Source organism: Paramormyrops kingsleyae, chromosome 19 (assembly GCF_048594095.1).
Source record: "Paramormyrops kingsleyae isolate MSU_618 chromosome 19, PKINGS_0.4, whole genome shotgun sequence".
NCBI classification, from domain to species: Eukaryota; Metazoa; Chordata; class Actinopteri; order Osteoglossiformes; family Mormyridae; genus Paramormyrops; species Paramormyrops kingsleyae.
In genome coordinates this window covers 24,610,990-24,624,810 of record NC_132815.1, presented here as the reverse complement: position 1 = coordinate 24,624,810, position 13,821 = coordinate 24,610,990, and the positions used below count along the sequence as shown (strand labels likewise).

General features: G+C 40.8%; 1 protein-coding gene across 1 annotated transcript in view; it reads right to left on the bottom strand.

The window, feature by feature from the left end:
* Positions 1-6,031: 6,031 nt before the first annotated feature.
* The window catches only part of LOC111850691 (disks large-associated protein 2-like), a 93,807-nt gene continuing 86,017 nt past the window's right edge, over positions 6,032-13,821 (bottom strand). Inside the window, exon 7 of the mRNA XM_023824868.2 lies at positions 6,032-9,704. Coding sequence (XP_023680636.2) covers positions 8,899-9,704 — 806 coding nt within the window. The 3' untranslated portion in view covers positions 6,032-8,898. The remainder of the gene's footprint in view (positions 9,705-13,821) is intronic.

Genomic DNA, 13,821 nt, shown 5'->3' with positions numbered 1-13,821 from the left:
AACTGATCGAATGCATTCTCACTGCTATTTGAGTATCTGTTCCTGATTGTTTTGTATAGTATAAAATTCCATGTTGTTCAGAAAAAATCAAAGCATGATCAGTTCCATTAGACTGTTTGACATAACCTATCTTGTAGGGGTAGCCAATCTATGATGAATAAATGCAGCAGCCAGTTAAAAAGGGCTTTGTTTTTTTTTTTTTTTAATAAAATAAAATTATATATGGGTCATTGGCTGAAGTTAAACCATAAGTTCTATACTCAGAGTGAATTATATTTATTAAATTTCTCATTTTCTTTTTTTGTGTTTCACTTATTTCCAAATTTAGTTCTTCACATGTTTAGCATTTTGATGTATAATCATATTTTTTTAAATATATGGTGCTTTATGTTTTTTGTTAGTGAAGTAAGAGGAAAATGAGCCCTGTTTGAAACTAGCCCACTTTTACCATCTGTCGATCTGTAAAACTGCAAATCACACTTTTTTTTTTGTGACACACAACATGCGTTATTTTGGTTTAGAAAAATTACTGACAGACATTTCTGACAAAACTCTGTGTGTCTTCCTTCTAAAAATCCTTCATATTATAGAATGTATCAGTTTTGGACATTGCATCAAATGCAACACCTGGATTACCTTAAAACTATTTTTGAAGCCAGTATAATATTCATATAAAATGTCAATTGAGATTTGATGCTATGCAATGAATTATAATGAATTTGAAAAATGCATATCAGACTACACATACATAAGAAACTTCATTTCTTAATGACACAGTTCTGGGAAATATTTAAAAAACAGCGACCTGATATTTCAAGGGATTCTTTCCTCAGAAAACAATAGACCGGAAATCTTAAAAAAATAAAAAATAAAATCCTGTCTGATAAAATATACCTTTCCCTTACACAGTGGTATTCAGTAATATAATGTAATTTTTCTTTAAATCTTCAAACAAAAGCACAATTCCAACTAGACATGATTTTCAGGAAGGTTTAGAGGTAATAGTGTCGAAGTGCAGAGATTTCAAAGATATAGAATGTATCATATTAATTATTACTAATACAGCAAAGGCATAGATGATCAGTACTAGTGCCTTCCCATACTATACTTTCCGCCAGGACTAAACATGGTGTCACGCGTCAGTGGCCACCTCATCTACAGCTCAGTTTGCTCACTGATTGCCTGCACATACTTTCATGGGAAGGGAAAATTTCTGATACCCGGAAAAAGATCATCGTTAAGCCTTACCCACATACCCTTTCCCAAAGAAACACTGCAAACTTCGGTAAAAATCTATTTGACATCGTCCACTGACATCTTCCAAGACCAAATTCAAGTTACTGGTCTCTTCATACAGATTAACACACAATATATATTTACCTCCCTGGTCCTGTCCCAGCTTAAGTTATTTGTGGAAATTCTATAACATATATTGTGGTGAGAAAAGTGTATGAAATAAAAGAAAGGATATCTACAAGGTCAGGGGTCAGACGTTAAGTATCAAAGTCCAGTCAGCTATCAAGTCAAAGGATGAAAGGCATGAACTCACTGCCAGATAATAGCACTCAATGTGTTGGAGGATCATGAACAAATAATAGAAAAAAACAAAGTAAAGCTCCTACTGTGTTAAAATGTAAGTCATATTAGCAGCGTTTCATAAAAATCTCATTTTACAGATTTGGGGTTTGGCCAACATAAGGCAGTAACACTTAATAGAAGTTTACATAATAGAAGTTGAAATATCTCTCGCCCGTAAATGAGAGCACAGCAGATACATCTGTGCTCCACTAGATGGAGGAGGCCTCAGCTGAGATGAGGCGAGACGGCACCATGTTCAGGCGGCCTCAACGACATCCAAAGGCGTGCTGCCCCAGACGGTCCCAGCAGAACCTTTTGGGGCTGATTCTGTCGAAGCTATAGGGGTGTGAGCGATGGCTCACGTCTCCCACGGAGCCTCAAAAGAACAAAGACTGAGCAACTTCCCTTGTGCACATAGATATACAAATACAGAGATGAGGTCCTCATGGGGGGCAGGTTCTCTGACTCTAACTCTCCTGCGTGAAACCGACCATCAGGCCATAGCTCAGCACAGTCATTCGCTTTCAAAGCATATTTAGCTTCAGACAAATTAACACGGATCTGGGACTCCCTCCATCATTCAGTGAAATCACGTAAGACCGGTCTGAAACTCCTCCTCTGCCTGCGTGCTCAAAACATGCTACATGTGTAGGTGCAGCCAGCCAACACATAACACTTAATATTTACATGACACGGGCGTGTGATGGTAACATCACAGACTGTACACATTAGCCAGCACTTATGTGTATGTGTCCAAACACTCTTCCTGACATCCAATTACGTGTATGCTTACTAAAACATATCTTGAATACAAATAGGCTACTGTTTTCCAGTTGGAAGTCCAATTCTCATATATTACATATTAAAAACATATTTTTTTCTTCTGTGAGCTTCCTTTACTGTAAATGACATTTGCATGTGACAGCACAAGCCTTTAAAAACAAGAGCTGCTTTCTAGTATGTTTCAAGTCATCTTCTTTCAGAGTTGTTTTGTAATTTTCTTTATATATATTCACTAAAATCTGCACAAATTCCCATGAAGGAGAGATAACACATTTGTTATATTTTTTCTATGTTAAATATTCCCAAAGACTGAAAAATAAAACAAAAATAAAACAAAATAAAACAAAGAAAATAGTATAAATGCATAATAATAATAATAATAATAATAATAATAATAATAATAAAGTTGCGATTTAATATTTCAAAAGAGAGTTAGAAACAAAGCATATAAATACATACAAAAACAGGTAAAAACCATAAAAACAATATGATGCAATTTATGAGAACAACAAAAACAAAGTCTTACAACTGAACACCCAAATAATGGCTCCATGAAAAGACGAGTGTGAACACAGCATAATGGGACTGGCTAACGCTCCCTCAGTATCCTCCTTTTACTGCAGTTTACTGTCACATACACGCAGGTGCTATGCACACAGATCTTCCTTTTCTTATTTTTCTTAATTTGACCTTTCATGACAGCCAAATGCACTGTAAAACGTTTTGTTTTTTTTTTTATAAATGTAATAGTAAACTCCTTATTATTTATTGCTCTAAATCCTTGCTTGTGATTCTCATTTGGTAGTTCAGATATCAGAATAATTCTGATGCAATAATTTGCAGGTGGTAGTGAGTAAATAGCTCATGCTGTATAGATTTCTAGAAGAAGCAGCACTCGACTTGTGGGTATCGTCTTACTTTTTCAGCCCTTACGAGGACATTGTTTGGTTATGGGGATTTCGAAGCCTGTGTTCCTCATTGTATATCCATACTGGACAGAGACAGTGAGAACAGATGAGATAACGACACTGAAAAAAAAACGTTGTAAGAAAAGGGAGCCCTACCAGACCTACCGTACGCTTTATGGCCCTCAGCTAAGCTACGGGCGCCTAAAATGAGAAGAGGGTTATCACTTAGTACAAGGAGAAGGCATTTACACAGGAGCAACGCTCAACACTTTTCCTATCCCATGCTATGTATTGTGGTCACAGGGGTGTGTGGATGTGTATGGGGTGCTTTATACACTCACTCAAAGGTTTTTATTTTTTAGGCATAAACACAATGGCAGTCTAACCAGTCTAAAATCAATTTTGCCAATATGACTGAAGGTAGCCAGAGTAAAGCTGTGATCCCGACTCAGATCAAGATGAACCATTGAAACGCCCTTAAAACAGAACCACCTTAAAACATTCTTTGAATAATTTTTATATTGAAAAAAGGATACATAAGGCATATAAAGACATTTTAACAACTGACAGCGTCACACTGAAGCAGCACATTTAGCATCAACATCAAGAAGAGGATACATTACCCTCCTGAAGGAAAGAATAAGTAAGTAAATGAATCAAACGGAAAGCAGGCAGATGGGCAAAGGCAAAGGGATACTGCTCAGTGTGCGGGTTCACATACAGAGGTGGAGCACAACCACAGCACCGTCAATACCTTAGATTCATCTCCAGCTTGTATATGCTTCCATTTGCTCAGTTAAAAAAATAAACAAAAAAAAACTCTTATTTGAAGACATAATATCATGAATGTATGAGTACTTTCTTCAACACATATCATGCATTTAAAAGATTAAAAGATTAATAAGCACCACAAAAAAATAAATAAATCAGTGAACCTAAGAACAAATGACACTGTATTTTATATGGGTTCTTATAAAGATTTACTGCCTGTATCCTGTTCACATGATGATTAGTTTACAATTCCTTTAAACTTACACTAGTGGCCAAAATTGTGGAAACGCTTCCAATTTTTAGAGATTGCAGAACTTTATTCGTTACTCCAGTTACTTATTTAATCATCCAGTGTATGTTATTTGTAAACATTCTTTAATTGTTTAGAAACGTTACCGCCAACATTCGTGTAGTAAACCATAGAGTGTAATGCCAAAATGCTAGGTGTTTCCACAATTTTGGCCGCTACTGTAGATAACTAACATTACACACCCCAGCCAATACTGTGCAAATGGCAGGTTGCAAGCACGGCTTTTTTGGTTAACGTATGCTGCATGTATAACCCTCTATAGATGCTCGTGTCAAATGCCACAAGCTGCTGTACAGCTGTCATACAGGCATTGTGTATGCTGTATGCCTCATGATTAACATTACCTTAAAGTTATTTGATACAAAATACGAGAGATGCCCTGGGTGGCCTCATGCTCAGTACTCAGTACTGGGATGGCGCTTTCACAGGTCTGCAGGTTCTAAGTGCTGTGTTCCAAAGAAGTAAGGAGAGCTGCTCCAATGAAAGTATAAGGGGCAGTGACCTGGAATCCAGTGTTAAAGCGCGGCTAATGGAGCCCATTTTAACACCCTATTGGATCGCATTGGATCTTTCTGGAGCAAAACATTCTGTGCGAGTCTTCCCGATTCCCTGCATCACTTCAATACATAACTTCACTAACTGCTTTCTGTGTGTGTGGGGCTGCATTCCGGTGTTTTTAAAGTCGCCTCTGTGCACGATCACTTATGACTCTGCGCTGTTCTGTCCCGAGGCGAATCACAACGTTAAGCAATAAAAGGGCGTTCCCTGGTGAGCATTTTCGGCAACATAAGAGGGAGACTCGAACATGGTAAAGTCTTTTGCCATCATTCTTGGGAAACCTTCACGTTTGATCACCTCTCTCTTGCAGGACGTTAGGAAGCCTGAAGGCTTTTCAGTAAACACCAAAAACAAAGAAGCGAAAGACTTGCATAGAATAAATGAATGCGATGTTGCGACATCATAAACTGAATGGTTGCTCTCCTCAAATTCAGCACCTTTACATCAGAAGTTCTCTGCCCCCATAAGGAGCATAAAAGGCGGGAACCACCCTCAATTTTTTTTACAATATTCTTTCTTATCCCCAAGAACAGGGGGAATTTTTTCATGGAGAAATCCACATTCATCATCACCTTCTATGAGGAGATGGCTAATTAGCGCTTCAGTGATTTTGTATTCCAACATAAAACTGGAGTCCATATTAAATATACTGAACACTAATTAAGGCTGATATTCTTAAGGGTATGCCTTGTGCACATTGTTGATTTTCTTGATTCTTAGTGGTCCTTTCCATGTTTGAATGAGAGCCGTACACATCATTTGTGATTGAGTGTATTGCTTTTGGAAAAAAAAACGACAGAAGAAATCACACAGTGAGCTCTTGACACACCTGATGATCTGTTGGAGTAGGTCCTCCTGAGTATGGGGGGGGGGTGCCATCAAAAGAACTGAGTCCATGGCAGCACAGTCAGTTTGGCAGTCAGAAACAACGATTCCCCCAAGAAAGCAACAGCACATCTCACGTTACCATTAAGTGTCTGCTAGGTCCATACTACCACATAACTTATAAATTAGCTGCTCAACTGCTAGCTGTGGTATGTGATGTCTGCAACGACACAAGTTGGTTTTCAGAGTGTATTCTGTTTCAATTTTTAATTTTTTTTTGGGGGGGGTGAAAGGGGGGAAGATCTGATTTCTTGACCATGAAGGGCTACTGCTGTTCATCCTCTTCTGATCAGGTTCCCAAGCTTTACAACAGAATGCAGCCGTAATCTTTAACCACAAGTCTATGGGTCACTGAATGAACAGCTTCATCTGCAGCTTTTGTGCTTTCGATGAAGAATGACAGAAGGAGTGACGAAATCTGAAGACCTCGACTGAGCGGCGGACTTTGGCGGATCGGGATGAATAGTTCTGCAGGTGCTACTTTGAAACCATGAAGTTATTTTGCTCAGCTGAGTGAAACAGTGTCCAGCTCTTATTCATCAGAGGTTGAGAAACCATGAGATTGGTTAGGAAAAGGAAGGCTAGGTTTCTGTGCTGTAAGCGCGATGCATCCATGATGTCGGAGCGGGCTCAAACAGCAGGGGATTGAATGACTGAAAATTCAAGGGAACCTACACTGGATGAAATCAAGGGGACTCAGGGAGGTGCCTGTCTTATTTAGAGGGCAAGGTTTGCTTTGGGTGCATGGACAGAAAGTATACTGCCTTGGTAATCAAGACAACACTATTACACACTTTGGCGATTTTACAGCAGAGCTTTACCAAATGAGATATCTTCATTTTACGCTGATGAAATACAAGGGGAATTTAGGTACACATATTAATCAGCCATATAATCTACACACACGTATCTAAATGGAAAAAATGGTCTACACAAAACTATTACACGTATATACAATACAAATAAGCTGTTTATCACAAATACAGAAACTTCATGAACATGAACACAGGTAGAGACATTCAAAAGAAGAGAAAAGTACATGATCTCCTGAATGTCCATCCTTAGAAAATACCAGTGACACACAGACAAATAAAAATTAAATGTGTGTGTTTTTTTCATAATTTGCATTAATTAATGTGCAAAAGTTAGTCTTACACTTCTCTATTATTAGCATCTGCGTTTTTTTTTTTTATTAAAGTTGATTAACATTGCTAATTTTACTTCATAACTGCAGGACTCCAGTTAGACTGAAGCCCATCCAATGACTCACAGGGCACAGTATTGGGGGGGGGATGCTGGCCTATCAGAGGGCAGATTAGACACACCAATTCCCTGTTTGTGGTGTGGAAAGAAAACCAGTGAATGTCAAGGAAAAGCACATGGACACGGGGTGGACATGCAACCCCCCCCCAACACACACACAAAGGGGGCACGACCCTAACAATGTGAGGTCATTACAGTGCTCACAAAGACGATGAGTGTTGCTTTATCACGATTATTATTATTATTATTATTATTATTATTATTATTATTATTATTATTATTTTGCTGTGGTTGGTGCTTTTGCCTTGTAACATATTCAGTTATTACCTGCTATGTTCATTTTCACAGTAAATAATTAATTACTAATAAACTGACTTCTAACTGTTCTGGGAAAATAGATCATCAATTATTGGTTTATTTTTTATTTTATTTTATTTTATATAAATGAAATACATGTATACATGAAATATGATACTGATAAATAGTTGTTATTTTATAACCCAGATAAATAGTTATCATAAACACTACAGGTTTGATGAGTTGGATAAATTATTTCTGCTTTCTACTGGAAATGCTCCAAAAATGAGTTTAACATAATTAAAAGTTTCACAGTATAACGCTTAGAAAAAGCAGATGTTTTAAGTGAAATGTTCTGAATGACAAACTGAACTGACCCGCAGAATGATTCAGATACAGTGGATGCCAAACACCTGCAAGGCTTCATATTATGAATATTTGGTTGCTTAGTCAATGTCCAACGATTTACAATTAATTAAAAATAAATAAATATAGATAAAGCTGACCTTCAGGCACCCTGACAAAAATAACCTAACGCACCATGTGTTTCAGTATGAGTTTAACCGCTGATCGTATTCTGTTCAATGTACTATTTGATTTTATTTTCTAATTGCATTGACATAATAATATACAATTGGCAGTGTGTTTTTATCCATTTATGAAACATTTTAAATTTTGTTGATCCATCTGATTGACTGACACAGTGATAACAGATAAGCTGGTATCACATATGGGTCACTCTAGGTCAGAAAAGTTCTATGAGATGCACAGAATCCAAAATAAAAAGAAATGATCCCATATGATAACTAGCAGGGCGTTACTCACCCTACCCATATGAAAAAGATGTCAATTTATGGCAAAATAGGAAATCCAAAACTAAATATTTGTATTTAACAAAACTAAATATATTATATATATAATACAAATTTCTGAAAAATGTAATTCTATATACTATATCTATTATATGAAAATCAGGGAAAATGATATAGTTGTAAATTACACACTATATGAATAAAATTACATATATGAAAATGGCATATAAATATATCCTCCAGTACAATCTATAATATCTCATCATCACCAGCAAAATATACTTTGTAATATTTTAGTTTTACTTTTTAATATAAATGGACATAAAGTACCTTTCCATGAGGGGTCTGCTTTATCTGAACTGTATCCTTGTGCCCAATAGGTGCAGAGTGGGTGGGGGGGGGGGAGTTGGGGCACCCAGAGAGGCTCTCCTACTTTAAGGGACTGACATGACCAGGGCAGGTAAGAAAAAAGTGCGATCACGTTCTGGGGCCATTTCATTGGATCTCGTCGCTTTCTACACTCATGCCTCTACTGACCTACAATAGCAGCTCTTTGATGTAACTCTAATGGTAGTTTGTCTGCATAGAATAAAGGGGCTCCCTTTCCGTCCCCCTTCCCCCCGTCAACACAGACTTTTCTCTGTTTCCCTGTGAGCATTAATGTCATTTCCCACTGAAAGCAATGCATTCTGGGAAATGTCTGCCTGACTTTCCCAGGTCCCAGGCTGAGCGATCAGAATGACAGTGACAGGTATGACATGGGCCCGCTGGTGTACTTCCTGCTCCACAGTTCCAGGCTGGAGCTCCGCTTGCCTCCAGAGCGCCGCCGTGCCCGCTGCTTCCTCCCATCCCACACGGAGTCCTCGAAGGCCCGGGAGCTGTGGGGGCTGTCCGGGGCTGCGGGCCCCTCGTCGGGGGTCTCGGGGTCCTCGATGCGGGGTGCGTCCGCCACATCCCCATGGCTGAAGGGGAGCGACTCGGGCTGGCACATGACGGAGGCGTCTGTGGTGTTCTGCCTGACTAGGCCGCTGGTGCCCGCCTGTGTTCCCACAGAGATGCGACCGATGGTGGCGGTGGCGGTAGGGGGGGCGGTGGGGGGAGCAGCCCCACCCTCTCGGCACAGGGCCCACATGTTGTAGCAGCGTGTGAAGTTGAAGAAGTTGCTGTTGAAGGTCTTGAGCTCGCCGCAGACGTCCCGGCGCAGCTCAGCCAGCTCACAGCGCATGGCCGAGATCTCGTCCTTCCACTGCATGCTGAAGGCCGCCACCATGCCCGCTGACTCCTTGAAGGCCTGCAGAGCCTGCGGGACCTGAGGCTCGGGAGCTGGGGCTGAGCTGGGGGGCACTCTGAAGGCGGGGGGCGACGCCGGCGGCACAGACACGGCCGTCACCGTGGAGCTGGTGCTGGGCTGGCTGCGCGTCACGTCCTCCCCATGCACCGACTCCAGTTCCTGATAGGTCAGCGAGCTCCCATCGTCGTCCTCTTCTAAATTATCCTCCTCGTTTAGCAACGAGGTGCCTTCCAGCATATCATATCCCTCTGGAAGACAAATTTAATTATGCAAATAGACGTACACTCAGCCGGGAGCAGCTGAAGACCAGGTGACTGTGAGCTCAGCGTCAGAGAGCTGCATTGTTCAGGGTTACCTTCTCGGAGGTCCCTGAACGCCATGCAGTCGTCTACGTGTATGAGACGTGCATGTGAGTCAAAATAAGATGCGCATGTTATCCCGGAGGGGCCATTAGCGTCTCTTCCTAACAGCTGTTATTTCTGAACTGATAAAAATGACAAGTTAATCATAGGATATGGATACGCCGTTATCAAAATAGCAACAAGTAACACACCTGTTAATGATGTGATTGTTCTCAGGCGTCATTTTAGCACAAAGTAACACTAACTGCATTGCTGTATGTTTGCATGTCACTGTACAGAATTAATTTCTGACGTAAATTAAATACAGTGCTGGCATATTTAAGGCAGAGCACGTTCACACTAATGCACTGCTGCCTAAAACAATTCACTGATACAATATTGAGCCAACACTGAGTTGAATACATCCCAATTCCATAGCCTTTGAAGCGCAGAGGAATTGTAAAGAAATGCATTAGTCAGGCATTTTTCCATTTGAATTGTGGCATTAGGCACATCCTTCTGGCCCAATGGTGTTTATTTTGACTCACATTGTCATTGTATTTACACTGCCTTCTCACTGTGTAAGAGACGTCCGCCTTGACACCACCTTCCACTTTTTCAATGCACAAAAACAGTCGACGAAAGAGCCGCCCCAGCGTCCGGCAGACGCATGGAGCCTCGCAGACCCGAAACAAAACGTTCCCTTCTGCTCCAAAAGTTCCCCGCATCTCGGTCACGTCAGCTAACCGGCTCGTTTATCTTTCCAGGTTTCCATCATTGGCTCTGCGACTTACTTTTGTGCAACAGAAATGATGAAAAGGCATTCAAAGCATCCCATGTCTTTGGCTGAGAGGTAGTTATGAACCCTATTGAACATGCGAGGCTCGCCAAAGGCACGCCGATAATTGGCCGTGCCGGATTGGCCGTGGGTGGAACCAGAGGCAGAGCGCCTGCCCCTCCCCCCCGCCGGACTGCTCCTATTAGGGCTGCAATCCCACAGTCAAAGACGGCTGATCACCAAAACACCCCGGATCACCTCGAATTCTCCCTGCCGTTTTTGCGTGCCCTGTTTGTGTCCACTGGATCCCCATTATTGATGTCATGTTTTAAAGTGAAAGAGGGGGGACGAAAGCTAATGCTAATACAGATCTCATGGCATTAAAGGCAACATGTGCTAACATGGAAACATTGACATACTGTCAGAAGGAGCTTTATGAGGTCATCGTGTGCATTAAAAATGTTTTTAAAGCCAAAGGAACTTAGCATAAGGTTATTTTCAAGAGTAAGACAGTTACCCTGAACAGCTTACTAAACTCACAACTAGAATCAATGAAACTTTAAATGTGTATAAAGTATCTGTTTGAGGACAAAGCTTCGTGTTTCTAATACATATTAGGTCATGTATAATGTATGTTGGCTCCTGTGAGTGTTTTAGAAGCTGCCCTACGCAGAAAGTCCAGCCTAAATCTATACTTAGATATGCTGCATAAAAATTCATGAGAACCTTCATCCACAACTCCTGGATGAATCTCTGTTGTTTCTGCAGTGATGGCACTGAGTCATCGCCATAGTTTACCTTTCTGATTATCTTGGCGGCAGCCCGAATCCTCCATACAAATCTGAGTGCTACATGCACATACACTGTTTATAGATCTGCCGTTTGCGAAATAGTATGAGGCCTACTTTCACAGTAAGTCTTCCTGAGGCATAGCAGAACTGGAACAGGACTGTAACTGTGGAGGGTACTTCTTCATTCAGGTTATACAACAAATCAGGTGCTGGATTTTTACGCCATTTAAACAAGGATCTCTCTATAAATTGCTTTTCGCATCTACGGGCTCATGTCTGTATGCAAAGAAAAAAAAAACGTGAAATTTGCCCTTGTGCTGGAGAGGTTAGTGGAGGTTAGAAATAAATGTTTGTTGAGAAGGCAGTGTAAAAACACACACACACACATATATGCATATATATTTATATACATAGAATGCTTATATACATAGATATATATAGATATATGTCTGCGTGTGAAAATTAAAATACCTGTCACAGGCACCTGTGATGTCCCCAGCTGGCGTCCCCTCTGGTACTCCTTCCAGAGATTCGCTGGCCAAAAGAGAGGGGTGCGGCTCTTCTGGATTCGGGGGCATGGTGGGCTACCCCCCTCCCTCAATCAATGGCCCACTGGCCTTGACTTTTTTTTGTGTGCGAAGGATTTTGATTTCAGGTTCAGAGTATCGATTGTGTCTGTTCTGATTGTCTGCATGGATTATACGTAGTGCACTGAACTGGTGACGGAGGTCATGTTTGGTCATCCGGACTGTCGCGTCAAGCCATTTGTTTACGTTCTCTGGTTTGTTTTCGTAAATTTCATGGGAGCAGACTTCCTCTCCGCTTTTTGTAGCGAAAGACAAATGCGTAGGCTTAACGCCATTTACAGAAAGGATGGTCTGGAATGTTCTCTGTGGTAGTCCCCATAGCTAATTTATTTATGACACCCACAACTATATTTGTTTAATATCCAACAGAAAAGGAGTATACCATAACTGAAGACTCCAAGGCGAAAAGAAAACAGAAGCTTAGGATGCTGGAAGTAACAGCCAGATTCTGTGACTCTGAGAGCAGAACCAATTAGGAGCTGAGAGAGTTCGGGCGCAAAGCCCATTGGGTGAAAGGATGCAGCTGGTAAGACAGTGGGATTGGAGAGCAGCCTTGATCCTCTGTCCGTCAGTCTCAGGTTGGCTGAGAGGGATTTGAATCAATCAGATCCAAAAGCAATGCAAGATAAAATTCCAGATTGAAAAAAAAACAAACCCACATTTAAAAATGAAATAAGAAAAAAATACATTTTTCAAACTGGACCAACTCAAGTACGTAAAAGCAGAAATGTAATAATTTTACACTTGGCACATCGTTTTTTGTACAATTTCAATAGGGTTCATAGCTTTACTCTTTGGGGCATACACCACACAAGCTAATAACTTGATATTATTGTGAAAAGGTTTTGTTTGCAGTACACATACTAGCAAAGAGTAAACTTGTTCAAAAAATAAAAGTAAAAAATGTGTTGCAGAAAACCTAGGAATCTCTTTCATAAAGATATCACATTGATAAGCTACAAACCAACAGTACATAGTAATTTCAGGATTATGTGCACTGTGTCAAAATAAAAAGGTCACTAACATTGGCCAACTCAGTTAGAGAGACATAGAGAGACTAACTGACTGCCTGCAAAGCTAAAAATCATCTGGAAAAAACCTTCAAATTTATAAGCAGAAAATATAATCTCTATTCTTTTTTTATAGTCTATGTATGAATTCAATGCATTTAATTAACGAAAAGACAGCAAAAATGAGAATATTTCATTTATTAATTACAAACAATTAGCAAAAGTGGAACCTTAGCTGAGGGTTAATCCGATCTTTAATGTTCAGAAACACTACTTCCTAGGATTTATGCAACACAGGAAACAAATGACCAAACAGGTTTATGTAGAAGTGTAGGTAGAACAAGCTTTCTTCCAAGCAAATATTTTTTTTTTTGTGCAACCAGCAGCTAGCCTTTTTCCGAAGCTCGGTAACTTACGGTAACTTACCGTATGTCGTTACATGTTACTGTTTTTGCTATTCCCATTGCTGAATTCTGTAGGCTTACAAGTCAGAGTGAGTTAGAGAAGCTCGTCTTGCGTACAAACAGAGCAGAGCAGTAGCCCTGGAAAGTCCCCTGGGGCGGTTCACTGAAAACTGTCTGCAGCACTGCGGCTTTTTGCCAAGCCGGGTCCCCTCATCCTGTGCCACGCCCAGGTAGGGGAGGGGGGCTATCCACATTCCGACCTCAGCTTCGAGAAAGTTCTGCTTTTGCACATGCTCGGAACAGAGAGTGCGCCTCTCACACATGCTGTGCAGGGGGCTCGCCGGCGGTGCGGATGGACCGGGGGTCTGACCTCCGTCTCGCGGTTCCGCACAAGCCCTGTCTCCGCCCCGTCCCGCCACCCCACGTGTCCAGTCAGACGCCCGGAGAGCGATGC